This window comes from Mustela nigripes, chromosome 5, assembly GCF_022355385.1.
Source record: "Mustela nigripes isolate SB6536 chromosome 5, MUSNIG.SB6536, whole genome shotgun sequence".
NCBI classification, from domain to species: Eukaryota; Metazoa; Chordata; class Mammalia; order Carnivora; family Mustelidae; genus Mustela; species Mustela nigripes.
Window position 1 is genome coordinate 92,253,749 of NC_081561.1, and position 15,209 is coordinate 92,268,957.

Below are 15,209 nucleotides of genomic sequence, written 5' to 3' on the forward strand. Positions count from 1 at the left end.
TTCCCTATGACCCTGCAATTGCAGGGTCATAGGGAAGCTCTGTTTTTAATTTCTTAAGGAATCTCCACATTGTTTTCCAAAGTGGCTGCACCAACTTGCATTCCCACCAACAGTGTAAGAGGGTTCCCCTTTCTCCACATCCTCTCTAACACTTGTTGTTTACTGTACTGTTAATGTTGGCCATTCTAACTGGTATAAGGTGGTATCTCAATGTGGTTTTGATTTGAGTCTCCCTAATGGCTAATGATGATGAACATTTTTTCATGTGTCTGTTAGCCATTTGTATGTCTTCTTTGGAGAAGTGTTTGTTCATGTCTTCTGCCCATTTTTTGACATGCTTATCTGTTCTGTGTGTGTTGAGTTTGAGGAGTTCCTTATAGATCTTGGATATCAGTCCTTTGTCTATAGTGTCCTTTGTGAATATCTTCTCCCATTCCATGGGTTGCCTCTTCGTTTTGTTGACTGTTTCCTTTGCAGAAAAGTTTTCTTGCTCTTTCATTTCCTTCTCTCCTTGTCTGGAGTAGCAGGCAGGCTGCCGCTCAGTAGCCACTGTGGTCACTGCTCTTCGCTGCCTTGCAGGATCTTGAAACCTCCTTGCCTTGTTCTCCCTCTGTTGAGCCACCAGGTGAGCCCCCATGTGTGATAAACCCGAACTCTCCACTTCCTCTGTGTGCGCTCTGGTGCTGCTGCTGATTTTCCCTGTCTTCCTCTTCCTCTCCTTCCCCCCTTCTTTTTCTCCTCCCTCTCTTCTCTCTTCCTCCCCTTTCTTCTTATTCCTCAACTACGCCTCCCTCCTTTCCTTCCTTCACCCTCTGTCCTTCCCTCCCCTCCTCCTCCACCTTTTACTTGTCCTGTCCTCCCCAACCCCGTTTCTTCTGAGGATTCTGAAAAAGTGATGAGCGACAATATTTTTTAAAAAACTCTTTGAGGTCACAAACTTGGTGAGAGCCGAGATTGTCATCTATTTTACTTGTATTTCCCAGTACCTTGCCCCCAAAATACCTGGGGCTTGATGGGTCTGTTGATTATATTCAAAGCACTTGAATTAACATTTGGGTAGTACTGCATTGCAAACAAAGCTCAACGCTATGCCTCCGGGGAACAGACTTGATGCATTTTATGAAAGAGCAATAGGTTATCTTATCTTTTGAAACGTTATGACAAAGGAACAGAGAAAATTTTAATACACATTTAGAAGTCTAGTGTCACTATGGCCTTCTTTCTATTAGGTGGGTAGTTCATTCTTTTTTTTTTTTAAGATTTTATTTATTTATCTGTCAGAGAGAGAGCAAGCGAGAGCGAGCACAGGCAGACAGAGTGGAAGGCAGAGTCAGAGGGAGAAGCAGGCTCCCTGTGGAGCAAGGAGCCCGATGTGGGACTCGATCCCAGGACGCCGGGATCATGACCTGAGCCGAAGGCAGCTGCTTAACCAACTGAGCCACCCAGGCGTCCCGGTAGTTCATTCTTAATTAGATACTTGTCCCTGGAACCCTAGGAGACCTGAAACTTACTTCAGTGTGTCCCCTCTCCTCCTCCACAGTGTTCTAATTCCATTTCCTCTTCTTTTTATTAAGTCTAAAAAAAGAACCATTTTAAAGTGAACATTCCCGTGACATTCAGTACATTCACAGGTTTGTGCAGGTACTGTGTCTGTCTAGGTCCACACTCTTTCCATCACTCCACAGTGAAACCTCTTCCTCATTTAGCAGTGTTTCCCCATTCTGCTCTACCCCCATGCATGGTGACCCCTCGTCTGTGCTCTGTCTCCATGGGTCCGCTCTTCTGGGTATTTCTCAGACAGTGTTTCTTTCACTTGGCATATTGTTTTTTTGAGGTTTTTTGAAGCCAGCGTCTTGCTGACCCTCCTCAGCGGGTGCTCAGCCCCCATAGGCAATCCTACTGTACTTTTCTCTGAGTGCCCCTTATTACCCATCTCTCCACTAATGACTTCTCATTTTGAAAAGACAAAAACATTTTCTGTCCAGCAAGATCTTCTTTTTCCCATCAGTGAATCCCTATAAGTGGGTTTCCCTACTATATCTGTCCTCACAGACTGTGCATGTTTCCTCCCTATCCCATGGACGATTTGTCTTTCTTTCTTTCTTTGATCATTTCCTCCACTCGCCTTGGATCACATCTTCTCATGGCTTTTTACCTCCCCTCCCTCTCTCCTCTCTGCTGGGCCATTCTCAGCAGCATACGTTTTGGTGCCTGCAGCTCTGGTCTGTGCATGGTCCCTGATGTGTCGTTCTCCAGGGCACAGATTCACAGCGGTTCTCCAAACTCACTCGTCTAGTGTGCTCACCAGTCCTGTGGCTTTAGCCACATTTTAACTTTAGAGGGTTTTCACCCAGTTCTCAGGCCAGTACACTTGAAGTCACCCTTGATTCTTTCCTGGATTGCACATCAAATCTGTCAGCAAGTTATCAGTCCCATGTCTCATCCCAGCTGCTTTCATGATCTTGAACGCCCTCATCTTTTGTCTCTGTTACTGGAATAGTCTCCCTTCTCACTGTCCCGATTCTGTTCTTGCCTTTCCACTCTTCTGTAATCTATTCTGATAGCAGCTAAGTCACGCTTTCGAAACATATGTTTTATTGTGTCCCTCCTGGCTCACCACAATCTTGTTCTCTCTTTCGTCATCCACACTGAGTGCTGAAGTCTTATTGTGGTCCAGAAGACTGGGTATGATCTGCCCTCTGTCCATCCCTCTAATCTCATTTCTTACCACTTTTCCCTTTGTTTATTTTACTTCAGACACACTGGTTTTCTTGCTATTTCTAACATGCCGAGAACATTTCCATTTATGGCCTCTGTGCTTGCTATTTCTTCTTCCTTCTTCTTCAGATGTCCTTCCTTCAGCGATCTGCTTGTTTCACATGCTCCCTTCATTCAGTTCTCTTCTCAAATGTCCCCTCAGCTAGGCCCTTCCTGATCCCGTCCACCAGATCTCAAATACATCCTGTCTCTCTCCATCTGCTTGTATTGGGTTTACTTCATATCCTATGTCCCTCCACCCCACCAGAATGCAGGCTCCGTGAGGGTGGGCTCTTTGTCTTGCCCACTCCCATCCCTGCAGCATCTAGAATAGTGCCTTGCACACAGTAGACCTCTACTAGGTATTTGATGATTTGAAACAATGAATGAATATTTAGGTTGTTTTGAGTTTTTTGAAACTATAAAGAAAGTGACAAGTGAGCATGGGGAAGAGTGAAAAGCGAGTTATTTTTAAGGTATATAATGGTAGAATTACTGGGTCAGGGAATATGGAGAACTTCTCCTTGACTAGGTCCTGTCTAGACATATTGTTGCAGTTCCTTCTTCCACCAGCCATGTGAGGGCTGTCATTGTTGTACATGTTATCAGCACTTCAACATTGTGTTCTCAGGACCCCTTACACTTTTAAAAAAATTGTAGAGGATCCTCTAAGAGCTTTCATTGTGTGAGTTATGTTTATAAATATTTACCCAATTAAAAAATAAAACAAAAATTTAAAGAATTATTTATTAATTTATTTAAAATAGTGATAATGAATCTATTCATTATGTCAGTAAAACTAATATATTCTTATTAATATAATGTTAGAAATTAGTTTTTCTAAGACAAAACCAAATTTAATTAGAAACATGACATTGCTTTCCATTTTTGAAAATTTTTTAGTTTTTACCAAATTAGGGGACATCTGGATTTTAAATCCACTTCTGCATTTGGTGTGTTATGATATCACATGTCATGTAGCCTTGAGTTAAAAAACCACTCAAAACCACAATGAGATACCACCTCATTCCGGTCAGAATGGTTAAAATTAACAAGTCACGAAGTGACAGATGCTGGTGAGGATGCAGAGGAAGGGGAACCTTCCTACACTGTTGGTAGGAATGCAAGCTGGTGCAGCCATTCTGGAAAACAGCATGGAGGTTCCTCAAAAAGTTCAAAATAGAGCTACCCTAATGACCCAGCAATTGCACTACGAGTATTTACCCCAAAGATACAGATGTAGTGATCCGAAGGGGTGCGTGCACCCCAATGTTTATAGCAGACTGTCCACAATAGCCAAACTATGGAAAGAGCCTAGATGTCCATCAACAGATGAATGGATAAAGAAGATGTAGTATATAAATACAATGGGATATTACTACTCAGTCATCCAAAAAAAAAAAAAAAAGAAATCTTGCCATTTGCAACAATGGGAATAGAACTAGAGGTATTATGCTAAGTGAAATAACTCAATCAGAGAAAGAATTATCATAGGATCTCACTCATATATGGAATTTAAGAAACAAAACAGAGGATCATAGGGTAAGAGAGGGAAAAGTAAGATGAAATCAGAGGGAGACAAATTGTAAGAGACTCTTAATCACAGGAAACACACTGAGGATTGCGGGAGGGGAAGGGAGTAGGGAAATAAGGGAACCTGGTGATGGACATTGAGGAGGGCACGTGATGTAATGAGCACTGGGTATTTTGTAAGACTGATGAATCACTGAACTCAATCTCTGAAACCAATAATACATTGTATGTTAATTAATTGGATTAAGTTTAAAAGAAGATTAAAAAACACCCTATACTTGGGAAAGAATGAGCACGAAAAGGCAAATCACTTATTACAATAATCATGATTTGGCCATCCACAGCCCTTGGAAGGGTTTCTGGGTACCCAGAGCTCCCCAGAGGTTACTTTGGGGACCTGTGACTACAGAGAGAGATGGGGCATTTCATTTCCATTTGCATTTCCCCAGAGGCCCGTGTGACTGAGCCTTTTTTTATGTTTCTTTCTTGCTTGCTTCTTCTTTCGTGGATTGTCTGTTGGTATTTTTGGAGTTTAAAAAATTATTTTGGTTACAGATTCCTTGTTTAGAGTGTGCATTGCAAATCCCTCTCCCTTAGTTTATGGCTTCTAACATCTTTATTAATGGTGCTGTTTTCAGAATTTTTAAACATTAGTGATCTGTTATTGGCTTCCCATTTTTGTGTTTCTAGAGCATTTTTAGTACTCTGAAGTCAAAGATTCTTTTTTTATATTTTCAACTAGCAGTTGTACAATTTTGGTTTTCATATTCAGGTCCTTAATCTACCAGGATTAATTTTCCCAGGGTATGTGAGGTCAAATTCTGCCCCATCATCTCCCCGCTCCAGCCATGGGTGTCCACTTTTGCCAGTATCATTTATTGGCCAGTAAATTCCTCCTCATTGATCTTTAATGCAGTCTGTGCCAAGGTCAGGTTTCTCTGCCACCTGTGAACTGTGGCTCTTCTCTTCCACTGGTCTGTTTGAATGTGTGGGTCCATATAACACTGTGAATCCTTCATTATTAGCTAAGTCATACAACTGAATATCAGGTAGGGCTTAACCCTCCACCTGCTTTGACTGTTTGTGGTCCTTTTCTGTATTGATTTGAAAATCAGATTTTTGAATATATGGTTTTGTCAAGTTACACACAGAACTGCTGGAATTTTTGTTAGAATTGTGCTTAATTTGCAGAATGACTATATATTTTAGAAAATAATTTAAGCCTTATTTAATATATTGTATGCTAAAGTAGAGTCCAGATGTATCTAATAATTAATTCAGCTCTCTCTTATATCAAAACTAAAGCAAGGCAAGAATGGACAAACAGAAAAAATAGAAAAAAATATTTATCAAATCTTTGGAGAAGGCAAGAGTCTAACTTTAAAAATTCTAGGAAAACAGTCTCCCAAGACCGATTTATGAGTTTGATCACTGTAGGTTTATTAATATCTATATGTTATAAAGAAACAAAAATTAAATCCTGAAGTAGAAACATTGTTTTCACCAATATGGCAAAAGTTCATCTCTCCTGTGTAAAGAGTTCATCCCAACTGATAAGGAAGCAGATAAAGAACACAGTTATAAATTTTACCGTATTTGGTTAATAAACATAAAAAAATTTTGTGTTCATTGAAAATAAAAAAAAAAAAACAGTAAATGAAAACCGTGGCGAAAGATGTGTTTATCCATTAAAAAGAATATTGTTGGTATGGATATAGGAATTTTGTCAGTTCATACACTGCTGCTGGAAGTCCAGATTTCCAACTTTTAAGGAAAAGTTTGTTAATAAGTATTAGATACATTAACCTTTTTCATTTTCTGATCCAAGGATTCTCCTTTGGGAAATTTATGCTAAGGCGGTAGTTAAAAATTTGCAAAGTTTGCCACATAAGAAGATAACCCTTGCATATTCCTTTTTAAAATAAGATTTCAGGAACAATTTAAGTATTCATCTGTGGGATACAGGTTAACTAAGGAATGTATACATAGATTATAACATAAGTATTCACAGTGATTTTGTACCTGGGGCCCAAAGGTGTAGGAGCCCCTGGTGCCCAGGGTCTAAACAGACTAAGTTCAGCCACTGGCCACTGACAAAATCCAAAGGCAGAGAGACCAGTGGTGGTGAAAGAAGAAAGAGCTTTATTTCAGCGAGGCCAACATCGGGAAGACAGTGGACTAGTATCTCCAAGACTGTCGCCGAAGTGCTGAAAAGTCTTTTCAGGTTTATATAAGGAAAATGTGGGACAAAGGTAGGTGTGTACCCGCAGGTGGGCAGTGAAGATCGAGCCATCATCCCGGAGTCACGCACACAGAGACTTGCTGACTCAGGGCTATTGCTTGAGGGGGTAGTTTCGCTTCCCATCAGGAGATGCTTTTCCCCCTGAGTCTTTTGCCTGAGTTCAGAGATAAACTTGAAAGAACTTAATCAATTAGAAAGTTTGAGGTCAAAATGGAGGTAGTGGAAGCCCTCTTTCAGTTTTATTAAGAATGACTTACACTCATACTATCTAATTAATTGGAAAAGCATAGAAAATTAGAATAAATTGACTTCATAATTAAGGCAAGCATCTTGACAAAATAAAATTGCAGTCCTAGTTTTCCTGTGGTTGATTTGTTTTTTATTTTCTCTTCTCTTGGTGTCAGTGTTAGTGACTTCTGAGTTTTTGAGGCCCCAGAATGTTGTGGGATGATTTTGTTGGCTTTATAACTACCACAGACATACAGATATGACAGGAAATGCCATTGTCATTTTAGTATGAAGACGTGAAAAGTTCCTACAATTTTTTTTTACTTCAACTAAATTTTATGTAAATACACACACACACACACACACACACACACACATCACCACTAGGCCACCACAGTCACAACATCCCATTGCTGTATTAATACTTTGCCACGTTTCTAAATTTCAGCTCATCCTGGTGTCCAAAAGGTGGTGCTAGTATCATCTGCGTCAGACATTCCTGTTCAGTCTCCTCGTACTTCAGAAATTTCAGTTCCTGCTGATCTGGATAAAACAATCACGGAGCTAGCGGACTGGCTGGTCCTGATCGACCAGATGTTGAAGTCCAACATTGTCACCGTTGGGGATATAGAAGAGATCAATAAGACAGTTTCCCGAATGAAAGTAAGTACATCGTGTTGAGGCTTGTCAGGGAAATGCCACAACACAGAAACAGACAAAATCTGTTTGGATCTCCTTTGTTTGTTCTAAACTCTGGGAGAATGGACTTTAAAAAAAACTCTTTATCTGTCAAACCGCCATGCTGTGTTTGCCTGGCTCCGAGGAGTAAATCCTATCTTGCCTTTCCAGTGTGCTGGTGAGATGACATTTACCAACATGAAGTGAGAGGCTCAGTGTATTTTAAAAATCTAAAACTGATGCCATGCAGTGAGGCACATCAATACAAAAGTAAATTCGTGTGAGATTTAATACTTTGTCTGATGTGGGATATTCTCCTGAAGCACCTTTTAAACTCTTTCATAATGAACTTATTTAATTCCTGATTTTAGAAGTGAGAATTTTCTGGTTAGACTCTAGCCATTATACATACCCCATCTAATATAAATCTGCAGTATTCATTGTGTACCAGGTTCTAGGTTACGTGTTGCGTAGGGATACTGAAAAGAGCGTACTAGATAGAAATTGGAAATATACCATAAAATAATAATTGCTAACTTTTATTCAGTGCTTAATATCTGCTGAGTAGTTTTCTAAGTATTTTACATGTTATATGTCATTCACTTTTTTAATGGTCTTTTGAGGTAGGTATTAATTTTACCCCCAAATTGTAAATATGCCCAAGGTGAGGTAGAAGCACCAAATATACCTAGGTAGACAAGTTACTACAGCAAGGCAGAATCTGAAATAAGCTGTGGGATAGGTCCAGACCACCTGTTAGAGGAGCCACAGTGAGAAAGGAGCTTAGTTCACAATGGTAGAAGACAGACTACGTGGGATTTTGATCTCTGGAGATAAATGACATTCCTAATAGAGGGAACAGAGTGAAGACAGGCATGCAGCAGTGGAGCGGGAAGGATGTTGGTTCAACATTTGTGCAATAAAGAAGTGTAGTGGGAAGAAAGGTCGCAAAGATAGGTTCAAGTTCACTTTGGGAAGGAGCTCATTGACCATGTTTTAAGCATAGGCCCCTTGGGGTTTTAGTCTATAGACAGTTGGCGAGCATCTTATTCCCCCTTTCTTTTCCTTTGTTAACGGTGGCTGCGGACTGATGATAACAGTGCTTGGCATTGATGGGAAGACTGGGATGCTTTTTAGTGCTTAGGATAAATTGGAGGCAAGAGATGCTTAAGGCAAGCAAAAGAGCCCTTTCTGAGTGGCTAACACGATGCTATTGCAATTAGCGGAAATAAGGAATAGAAGAAATGGGCTGTGGATGAGGGTTTAAGTGATTTAGTTTCAGATGTGTTGTGTTGAGTGGTTCTTGGGCCATTTAGAAGGAAATAATCAGCCTTCATTGAAATGTCTCTCTGGGATTCAGGATTAGAAGTTGTGAATAATCCATTTAGAAATAATATTTGACACTTTAAGGCTAATTGAAATCTGCAAAAGTAATGAATTTAAAAGAGGAAGGGCTGGGAGAGAATCTCTGGCATCATGTTTGTACTTACTGGAAATTGTGTTTTCTAATTGTTACAATTATTTATTAGTTCTATGCTTAAAACACACTATATTCCTATTTTTTTTTTTATTTTTAAAGATTTCATTTATTTATTTCAGACAGAGAGAGAGAGAGAGCGTGAGCGAGCGAGCGAGCACGGATGGGGGAGAGGAGCAGAGAAAGAAACAGTTTGCCAGCTGAGCAGGGAGCCCAATGTGGGGCTCGATTCCAGGACTCTGGGATCATGACCTGATGAGAAGGCAGACACTTAACTGACTGAGCTGCCCAGGCACCCCGATTCCTGATTTTTAAAACTTTTTACCTGCCAAATTGGTGCTGAGACAAATTCTCTAGAGCAGCATTTTTCTTGTCTGAGATTATTTAATCTGCAATTACTCCAGTAGTATCTTTTGAATGCCTCACCCCCATCCCTGTAGGTGACATTAGTTTGTGTGTGTGTATCATGTAGGGCAGACACCCAGGGTGTCATCAGAAGTCACTGCTAAGGTTTTCAGACCATTTTCTCTTAGGGATTTTTCTTCATCGAATCTCCTCAGACTTGATATAGCCGAGCTATAAGTTTTCTATTATTTCTCTTTGTGAAAACAAAAAACAGAGTAAAGTGCCTTGCCAGGTGACCCAGATGATAAGTGGCAGAGCTGAGATTTGAACCCAGGACCTTTGACTTCAAACCTTGCTCTTTTCTGCTATATTGCTGATGCCTCACTATCCTGCATAGGAGGAAAACAACAATTTTGATGTCAGCACACCAGTCTTGCACTTTTAGTAGTACTGTTAGGGTAAGGCTATCTTAATAACCTATCTTAATAATCATTTTTTCTTAACAGATCACAAAGGCTGACTTAGAACAACGCCATCCTCAGCTTGATTATGTTTTTACATTGGCACAGAACTTGAAAAATAAGGCTTCCAGTTCAGATGTGAGAACAGCGATCACAGAAAAATGTACGTTAAAAAAAAAAACATGTATCATCCTCTTTCTCTGAAAATGGTAACACACTTAAATGCACAGATTATTCAACCAGAAATTTATATTATTTGATATTTGATGCTCTATTAATAAGTACAGTTCTCCTTTGATTTTAATTTTTTTGTGAACCTTGTTACTCTTCCCACATGCGTTCCTTAAAGTGTTAACGTTATTACTTTTAAGTTTGTTACTGGTACATTGGATTATTTTTTCTTTTAGTTGGAATTTCTTTTATTTTTAATCTTTAATTAAAAGATTCCTGATTTTAAGACACAGAGGCAGTCACTTGTCATCCTCAAAGGAGATACTCCTTTGGAAGTTATTTTATTACCTTGTCTAATATTTCTGAAGGGAAGAAAGTCAACTCTTCCTCCTATAAAAAGTATGTTTCAATTTTAAAATAAATGTGGCCACAGCAATATTATTGAAAGAGATAAGTTAGAGAACTTTTAGTGTCTTACAGTGTTGGTTTATTTTTACTACATAAGCCATTTTCCTTCTTTCTCTCTCTTGAAAAAAAAAAGATTTATTCATTTATTTGAGAGAGAGAGGAGAGTGAGTACAAGCAGGGAGAAGGGCAGAGGGAGAGGGAATCTCCAGCAGACTCCCTGCTGAGGGCTGAGCATGGAGTCTGATGCAGGGTTGATCCCGTAACCCCAAGATCGTGACCCAAGTGGAAACAATCCAAGAGTCAAATGCTCAATGTACTGTGCCACCCAGGTGCCCCATCCCTCTTTTTTTTTAAAGATCCCACTTATCTATCTAACAGATAGAGATCACAAGTAGGCAGAGAGGCAGGCAGAGAGAGAGGGGGGGAAGCAGGCTTCCCACCTAGCAGAGAGCCTGATGCGGGACTCAATCCCAGGACCCCAAGCCACAATGTGACCCAAGCCGAAGGCAGAGGCCTTAACTCACCGAGCCATCCAGGCACCCCTGTATTTTTTTTTTAATTGAAGGGTTGCTTGTACTGGACGGAACTCTGGAGTGATTCCATTTCTCATCACAGGGCAGAAGCGCTTTTCTGCTTCAGCGACACCAAACCATTTACAAAGTCCTCTTCATTTTGCTTTTTCTACTATCTTATTATTATTATTTTTAACCACCTCCTATTTGTCCAAAGTTTCTCTTAAGGTTTTTGACAAGACTTTTCTTTCTTCTTCTGAATATTTTCCCTTTCCAATTTAACTCCCGCTCTTTGTTTTCTCCCCTTTTTTATTTGCATAGAGGCTGCATAATCTTTGTCATTATTCATCATATGAAAAAAATATTCTCAGCAGGAGTGTACTGCCTACAATAACCTGCTTTTAGCACTTATTCACAAAGAATAGAACAACTTGCTTATTTTTAATGATAAACCTATGATACATGCTCTCACTTGATGGCTTTCATTTTATTCAATATTAAAAGATTCTATTAGTAATAGCATTGGTCATTAGTACTTTATGTAACTTTTTAACTGACAAGTACAACATGATGATAAATTTGTTCTCTCTGTAAGTGGAAAATAAGCAATCTATTTAAATTGTTAAACAATACAGCTTAAAAGATGATCTCATTGAATGATTTTTAAAAATTATTACATGTAAGTATGATTTTCAGTGTTCTGAGCAGTCTTAAATCAATCACTTATGGTTTGCGGTATCCCCTTGATATCCCAAGAATTTTACCAGTAGGTCCCGATACGACTTAGCTGCAATGTTATTTTATCGTTAAGTACTTAATGGCTTGGTATTTAACTATTGCTCTCCAGTCTGTGTGACATCCGAAGCATCTTCTAGAAGAATATTTTTAATTTCCTACCTACTTATTATCAGTGGGTTGTTGAAATCATTCAAAGCTATAGTTTACTAGTGCTTCAGTTCAAGATCTTGAACTATTCATGAAGTAATTAACCAAAGATTTAAGTTTCTTTAGGTCTCTCTTTAGCTTCATGTTAAAAATGAGAAGAGGAGAGAAAGGAAGGGAGAAAAAGGAAGGAGAGCAGACAGAAGAGAGAAAGAAAGAAAGATAGAAAGGAATACTAAAAAGAAAGAGGAAAAGAACTAATGTGGATTTTTTTATGGTAAAGAGGTACTGGGTAGATAGAACTTGAATCTAATTTGCTTTTAGTGTTTCTCTTGAGTGTATAAAAATACTTTCTTTTAGACAGGTTTCATGCAACAGAAGGACAAATATGAAAAGTATTCTTAAATAGATTATTTCCTTGTAAAATCTTGACAACCTTCGAGTATCTCCTTTGAGGATGACAAGTGACTGCCTCTGTGTCTTAAAGTTCTGTCATAAAGTATTGTTAAACTCTGCCTTCATCAAACCACGATCTGTGAATATACATCAGAGAGGAATATATTTTCTTTATAATTTTTGGTTTATCCATCGTAGATATTTTTATTGTGAGATATTTCAGTGCATTTAAAATAGAATTTAATTCAAGATTCTCTTTCAACAATAGTTTCACAGAGATGTGTTGGTTGTACGGTATGGTAGACATGTATTAAATTCCCTTAAAAATGTATACAGCAACTTGCCTTCTTTTTCTTTTCTATTTATAACCTTACTTATGATAAATTTGAAATCAGGTATTTTTTCCCCTTTCCTGATAGTTTCTGGGATTATTTTTGTATGCTTCCTCAGTGGAAAAGGTCAAGAACCAGTGGGACAGCACTCAGCATGGTGTCGAGTTAAGACAGCAGCAGCTAGAGGATATGATTATTGACAGTCTTCAGTGGGATGACCACAGGGAGGAAACCGAGGAACTTATGAGAAAATACGAGGCCCGATTCTATATTCTCCAACAAGCCCGAAGGGATCCGCTTATCAAGCAGATTTCTGATAATCAAGTAAGACTCATTAGATTTGTGGCGCTTTCTTGGGCATTATTAATTTATTGGATGTACTTTTTTGTTCTTTGGTAACTGTAATTTTTAGGACCCTTGTCATGATATTTTCCCATTGCTTTGAATATACATTGAAATTTATATAAAGAATTTGACCAGGAAGGTCGTTGAAAAATTTCAGGAGGTGTAACAAGTAGAAATATGCTTGTGTAACAGATGTGTTGCTCACGGATTCTTTGCAAATGGAACACAACCATGAACCAGCACCTAGAAAGAGAGTATTTTCAGTATCTCAGGAACCCTCTGTTTTTCTGTCTTCCATGTCTGCTCTGAAGCTTATTTTTATTTATGAAATTTTCTGAGATTTTCGTTTGAAGCTAGTGTACTGAACAATTCAGGTAATAAGTTTAGTTCCTTTTAATACTTTTATAACTAAACTGTTTTATCTATATCATCAGAGTAGGTAACTTTTTTGATTGGTTTGAATATAAAGTTGATGATATTGAACATCGATGGTATTTTAAATTCTCTCTATAATTACAGAAAATGTTTTTGAATTAGAGGGTATAGTTTTTAGGTTATATTTTGGCATAATATTTATTTGCCCTTCAGTGAGCCTAAGATGAAAGTGTATATTTGTGTAGAATATATGGGAAACAAAATCTAAGACTTGAGAGCATGTTTTTATAATTCACACATGTAGACTTTCTGTGGTTACAATTTAAAAATCAAGTGGCCAGGTGTCCTGATTTTGTGGATCATTTTCTGTGTTTATGACATCTGCTGATTGTTTTCACCAAATGACTCAAATATAATAATCAGCAACGCCCCAGGATAGTTAACTAGAGGAATACAATTAAAAGTGAGATGAATGCTTCAATCATCTATTATTCAGACAGAATATTCATTTCTAAATTTTCTATTCAGACTCTAGGATAGATTTTTTTTTTTTTTTTTTTTTTTGCCAGTTGCTATAAAAAGCATTATGGGAACATTCATTTCTCATTTAGATTTCATGGAGAGTATCTTGATCCAGGGGCTCTGAGAGGTAGAAAACCAATGCCTGTGGACACACTCAGCATCAGTTTAATTATTTAATAGCAATTCTTAGTAAACCTGGCTTGGCTACTTGATCCACCCAAGCAGTTAACTTTGTCAACAGGCACCGTGACCCAGGGGCACAGAAGACTTCCATATTGTTGGCTCTTTTCCTTCCTGCCAGCATGTAGAGAGAAACTCTATAGTAAGTTCATTCCTGTATGATGCATGTTGCTATAAGGATCAGATATGTAGCAGAACAAAGGAAAAAGATAAATGCTTTGAGGAAGTAAAGTATCCCTCAAAGGTAAAGATAGCCTCTTAATATCTGCTGTGTACCTGATCATTCCTTAGACATTTGCCTTTTTACTTACAGAATTACTTTTATTTAAGCTATGTTCAAGAGTTTGTCCCATAATTTGCTTTTTTCTTTTGATATTTGTGTCTAAAACTTGTTGAAACCTATGAGGAGAACCATGGTTTAGGTAGTACTAGTTACCGAGTGACCGAATCTAATAATGACACCTGCAATTACACCTTAGGTATTGCTTCAAGAACTGGGTCCTGGTGATGGTATTGTAATGGCGTTTGAAAACGTTCTGCAGAAACTGCTGGAGGACTATGGTAATGATGACACCAGGAATGTGAAAGAAACCACTGAGTACTTAAAAACATCATGGATCAACCTCAAACAAAGGTAACATGAACAAAGGTAACATGAAGGGCCTGGCAGGTAAATGCATGTAGAGGTGAGAATTTGACAGTCTTTGGCTTTGGCTTTCTCATGGAAACATGCCAAATATGAGACTACCAGAAATAAATATTTTTGTTACTTTTTAAAAATTTTTGCCCAGTGCTGAGTTAGTATCACACTTAGTACAGAAGGTATATTTATACATTGTCTATTTGAATTTCTGCAATGGAATTTTTCCTTGAATGAATCTAAACCTTGCCAAACATCATTTTATGTGTTCTGATTTTCTTATGCCTCCCAGCATTACCTGGAATATATCCTGTAGTACACTGGGGGTAAGGACTGGTGAGGTATTTACAGATGCATGAGGGTAATATTATCCCTAATTATAATGAAAATAGTGGTGCCTGGGTGGTTCCGCCCATTAAGCGTCTGCCTTTGGCTCAGATCATGATCCCAGGGTCCTGGGATCCAGCCCTGCGTCAGGCTCTCTGCTCGGGGGGGACGTTTGCTTCTCCCTCTGCTGGCCTTTCCCCCGGCTTGTGTGTGCTGTCTTTCTCTTTCTCTGTCAGATAAATAAATAAAATATTAAAAAAAAATAAAACTATATATAATTAAAGTCATGTGCTCTTTGGCGAGGTCATCCTTAGTTGAAGCTGAGAATGCATGGATCCAGTGCCAGACTTCTGAAATACACTATGTGTATTTAGGGCTTCATCTAATTTGTTTTCTTT

At 38.6% G+C, this 15,209-nt stretch overlaps 1 protein-coding gene across 5 annotated transcripts in view; it reads left to right on the forward strand.

Annotated features, from left to right (window-relative positions):
• UTRN (utrophin) overlaps positions 1-15,209 on the forward strand; it is a 501,914-nt gene that overhangs the window by 238,092 nt on the left and 248,613 nt on the right. For all 5 annotated transcript variants that reach the window (XM_059400879.1, XM_059400881.1, XM_059400882.1 and 2 more), the window contains 4 exons: positions 7,209-7,423; positions 9,767-9,884; positions 12,541-12,746; positions 14,324-14,478. In XM_059400879.1, the coding sequence (XP_059256862.1) occupies positions 7,209-7,423; positions 9,767-9,884; positions 12,541-12,746; positions 14,324-14,478 (694 nt within the window). The remainder of the gene's footprint in view (positions 1-7,208; positions 7,424-9,766; positions 9,885-12,540; positions 12,747-14,323; positions 14,479-15,209) is intronic.